The sequence below is a fragment of the Barbus barbus genome, assembly GCF_936440315.1.
Source record: "Barbus barbus genome assembly, chromosome: 38".
NCBI lineage: Eukaryota > Metazoa > Chordata > Actinopteri > Cypriniformes > Cyprinidae > Barbus > Barbus barbus.
The window spans coordinates 11,940,882-11,945,758 of NC_136716.1; the positions used below are offsets into that span (position 1 = coordinate 11,940,882).

General features: G+C 33.5%; 1 protein-coding gene across 1 annotated transcript; it reads right to left on the bottom strand.

The window, feature by feature from the left end:
• Positions 1-408: 408 nt before the first annotated feature.
• Positions 409-3,255, bottom strand: LOC306857762 (mitochondrial import receptor subunit TOM22 homolog). Its single transcript, XM_079397893.1, has 4 exons — positions 3,000-3,255; positions 2,304-2,422; positions 2,077-2,194; positions 409-1,263 (listed from the first exon to the last, which is right to left on the bottom strand). The coding sequence occupies exons 1-4, from the start codon at positions 3,096-3,098 to the stop codon at positions 1,189-1,191; spliced, it is 411 nt and encodes a 136-aa protein (XP_079254019.1). The 5' UTR covers positions 3,099-3,255; the 3' UTR covers positions 409-1,188.
• Between the last annotated feature and the right edge of the window lie 1,622 nt (positions 3,256-4,877).

Genomic DNA, 4,877 nt, shown 5'->3' on the forward strand with positions numbered 1-4,877 from the left:
GTAAACGTAAAAAAAAAAAAGAAAAAAGTTTATTTTTTTATAAACATTACGGACACGTTCCACAATTTTATTTAAAACGATTTAATTTCAGATCTATTAAAAAAGTCATTTATTTCTAAAGTGTTCAAATACCTTTAATGCTGTCGATATTTTATTCTCCAAAAGGTTTCAAAACATGACAATCTAAATAAACAGTGTGGAAATAATTAATTTAGGACTTTTAAACTGACGTTATCACTTCCACCTTTGAAACATGGGAAAAGGCAAAATAATTATTTTTAAGGAAATAGTTCTGTCTTGGGGGGTATTTTATTCATTGTTAGCTGGCTGTTTGTTAGGATTAGGTTTAGGTAAACATGTTTTGATCAAATCATCACTGTAGTGTCCAACTGAAATAGGACTTATTTTGCATAAACATAATATTTAATATGCAAAATAAAGTATACACAAAATACAATGAAAGAGGAGGACTTGTTTTTATTCCTGTCATGTGGAGCAAACATAACTATACACTACTTAAAGTACAATGTTTTGAAACATTCGTTCTTAAATATTTCACAATGGTTCTGCATACTATATGGCTTTTGTCTGAGAAATAACATTGCAGAAGCTTTGCATGATATTAGTTCTACCTGCAAAAGACACCGTTGGTAGAGAACCACTTCTGAAGGTTTTAACATTTCTGAATCAAGAACAAGAAACCACCATAATTTGTAGACAGAGAAAAAATTTCACAATCAATATTGGCCTTGTGTGCCCTCATAAATACTACAGATCTTTTGAATGCTGTTACAGATTCTTTGCATGTCAGTGTTGATCCGGCATTTCAATGGCCAACATTGCACCGTAAACACTCTCTTAGAAATATAATGTACCTACAACCCAGTCGAAATATTCTCCAAAAGCTGCTATAGTCTCTTTTTGAAAGAAATGTAATTAGATAGCTATAATAAAAAAGTAAAAGATCAGAGCTTGGACGACAGTGTATGCAGAATGTTTTGTGAGAAAGGCAGAGAGAGAGGGAAGTTCATAAAAAGTCATCAAGGTCTCCACTGTACACACAAACTATACAGGGTAACGACGTCTTGATGTTGACCAACCACAGCAACTTCTCACATCATTCTCCAGTTCCCTCTCTCTTTCCCCTTCTTCCTTTTACAACTCATGGATGTTACAATATATACATCATCACAGCTTCCCAGGAGCAGGAGGCATCATTCCAGACATTCCTCCAGACATGCCAGCATTTGGACCCAACAAAATCTATTGAAAGCAGAAAAATGAGAAAGGTAATGAGAAAGGGATATTTCAATGAAAAATACACATAAAACATGATTTTTTGGTAAATGTTAAGTCACAACATCACAAGCTTATATTTAAAGCAAAAAAAGCATTTGAAAATGCGACAAAAAGATACAGGTACAAGACTGTGTACAAAAGAACTACAATTCCTATGATGCATTGCAAATGACAATTTAAAAGCAATGGAAAAAATATTAAAAATATTCAAAGATATTACGTAGAGAGACTGACACTGTTACATCATTCACAGTGTATTATGGCAGTGTGCAGCCTTTTGCTTTTCATGATTCTCTAATTGGCAGAGATTTCTATGCAGAATCCTGGGTAATGTAGTTTTCTACCAGCAATCCCATTTAAATAATAATAAATTAGAATTCCTTTGATTAGCAACCTCGTAGCTCAAAGATTTATAAGTTACTGTGAAAAAAACCCAAAAAAAAACTATTTCCTTATGGGGAAAATTAACAGGATTTTTACATCCAGAACCTGAAGTCTATAGCTTTAAATATGACTCATCCAATCTGAATTTAGTGTCAGAACAATATATTTCATTATATCATTAGTACTATTTTGAGTTTTATTGTTTCAAACACATTTGTTACATAATGAGATGCTGTTTTTGCAGTGATTCTTTAACACTCTTTAGTTCGTATCTTTTGATACAAAACTGCCCATGCTGTTATAGAAGATTCTCATGCAGCTTACTCCTATTTAGCCAAGTATGATATTGCAAGGAAAGTTTTTATATTTATGCAAGTTGTTGGTGCTACTTACCTGTCTCTGCTGTTGTAGTTGTTGCTGTTCTAGCTGTAACCTCTCAGTCTCGAACACAACCGGCAGGACCAGAATCATAAAGGAAGTAGTACCGACCCATAGAGCTGAGCGGGAGAAACTACAAGAAAACATAATGTGAAAACAATTATACTGAAATGTCCAGATTAATTCTAGAATTAATGCGACTGTACAGTTTTAAATGTAACATCCAACTGCCAGTCCCTCACCTGTAAAGGTTTTTGGCTACAGATAGCGAACTCTGTGCGGAAACTTCAGCTGCTGATCGCAGTGATTCTGGAAACATCTCTGTGAGACCCCACAACCTCTCCAACAGTGTTTCATCCAACTGTGAGTAGGAGTCATGTCAGAAAATTAATACCACCAGTCATGGGACAAAAGAAACTGCCTTAGTAAAAATGGCTTACTCAGGACTCAGTGGAAAATCTCATTCCTCATGTACAGGCAAGCAGGTAAACTGCATTTGACAAGTGACAGGTTCTATTAGCTGTGCAATATTAAAATAAGATATACTTTGTGTATGTGAAAAATTAAGATGGATATTAACGGACAAACACTAATTTGCTCTTCAATATTAATCTTAACAATAATAGTAAATTAAAACGAATTATTTATATAAATTGATAATTATTTAACGTTAGTAGAAATAACTATTCAAGTGACATTTGTGAAATGCAAAATTAAGATAAATTGTCAGAACAAATCCCTGAATAAAATAAAAACGTGAGACAAATACCCAAACATCTTAAGTAACGTAAGGCTTTTCATTTTATGCCATGTTTGACCAGCTAAATATTGGCTATAAAAGCACCAAACAAGCTAATAGCTTTAATCTTTTTCCTTACAGTTTCCTATATCTTCACAATTTCATAAGGTCAAGCAACACTGTGGAAGCAATCCAGTACCTCTTCATCCTCATCATCACCCTCGATCTCGTCTTCGGGGGGTCGTGTCTCTGTCTCCCCGCGGCCAGAGTCTGGAGAGAGCTCCTGGATAGTAGCCATTTAAAGTCACTTTTAGCTATAAACGTTATATTATATTTGTGAAAGGACCTCAGTGGTGTTTAACAGCTTCACAATGGCTTAGAAGCAAAGAGCACGCATTGAAACCTGAGGTCACTTGGGTTACATGTGAGACGGATTTACTTCCTCGGTTCCTTGTAAGGAAGCACAAAGACATGTTAGGACACCTATCGACAGGGAGGTCTTACTGCAGCTCATGAGCGCGTGCTAGTGGGCGATGAAATAGTGGAATATTGCTGCTTTTATTAATATGAAGTAAAGGAGGAACGCCAAGTACATATTCACGTCACTTCATACAAAAAAGAGAAACTGTGGGAGTTTCAGACAGCTGTTTCGAAACAAAACAGATTATTATTATTATTGCCTAGTACTTTTTAGCATGAATACTTGGAACAAGCTCCATGTCTTTTCTTAAAATGTTTCAAGTTATTGAAAGCATGTGTTTTATTTCTGGTCACAGTTGTGGGAAACGATCTGTAATTACATTTTGTGTAGGCTATACTTGTGTTACTATCAGGCAATTTTGTGGGAAAAATAAATAAACCTTTTCTTTTTAATTATGCTGTGTTTCATTTAACGTAAGAGTTATTTATTCAATTACTCATTGAATTAATACTTAGTAGTAAAATACGGGTTTGTGTTTCCCCAGTGATCACAAATATGATTAAATAACTTTATTTTAATCACAATATACAGTATAAGAGAAAGAGTGGTTTTACCTCAATAGCCTTAAAATATTGAATAAAATGTATGAGTTGTATTTTACGCATGCTTTAAAAGAGACATCATCTTTTCATGAAATGAAACACTTTATTGCAAATTTTTAATTTACAAATTCAAAAACAACACAATTACATATGTACACAATTATCTATTGATTGGATACAGGGTGGATTCATGTAATGTGAAACACTAAGCTTCGGTGCATTTATCTCTTCTTTTACAACATCAAATTGGTGTTGAAGTCAAGCAGGGTGTCAAGTTAGTGAAATAACTTGAGTTTCTGGAAGATATGTCATAAATGCGGCCATCAAAATCATCAGAGGATGCACCTCTTGTGAAGTTTGTTCAAAGTTCAGTGACAACTTGACGAAATTAATGTTACATTACAATTTGCTTAACACATGCTTTTGAAAATACATGTTCCATATTCTTACCATGTGCAGAGTACAGAAGTTTAATATAATGTTTATTTCAAAGTTTTTAAATAGTTTATGCAATTATTTTGCTATCTTTATTAAGTTACATTTTTGTAATAAATTATTTTAAATAGTATATGATTTCTGTTATATAGTTGTATTTAACATGCCACATGTGAACATATAGGCTACTAGTTTTTTAGACAAACTGATGAAGACAGCGAGGCCTAAATGAGCGTATGCACATTTAACCAGGAGTGTTAAATTTAAAATTTGCTTTGTAAAAATGTAACTATTTCTAACCCAAAACATGTCCCAGATTAGTGTCCCACATTAGAAAAATCCACAAAAAATTAGACATCTATCAAAACACTGATTGTCATTGGATACTGGTTTATACTGGTTATGGGTGATCATTTTTATTCACTGAATCATTACTAAACCATGTAAAAATATCAGTCTACACTTTCATTTAAAGTTGACAACTAGTGTATAATACATAAACTCTTTTTAAGACCTTATAAACTCAAATATAGATGTCGATGGGATTAAATGGGTTAATAAAAAGAAGTTTCACAAGGTTGTTGACTATTATTTTTGTGTGTGCTGAGGTCCCGCCCTC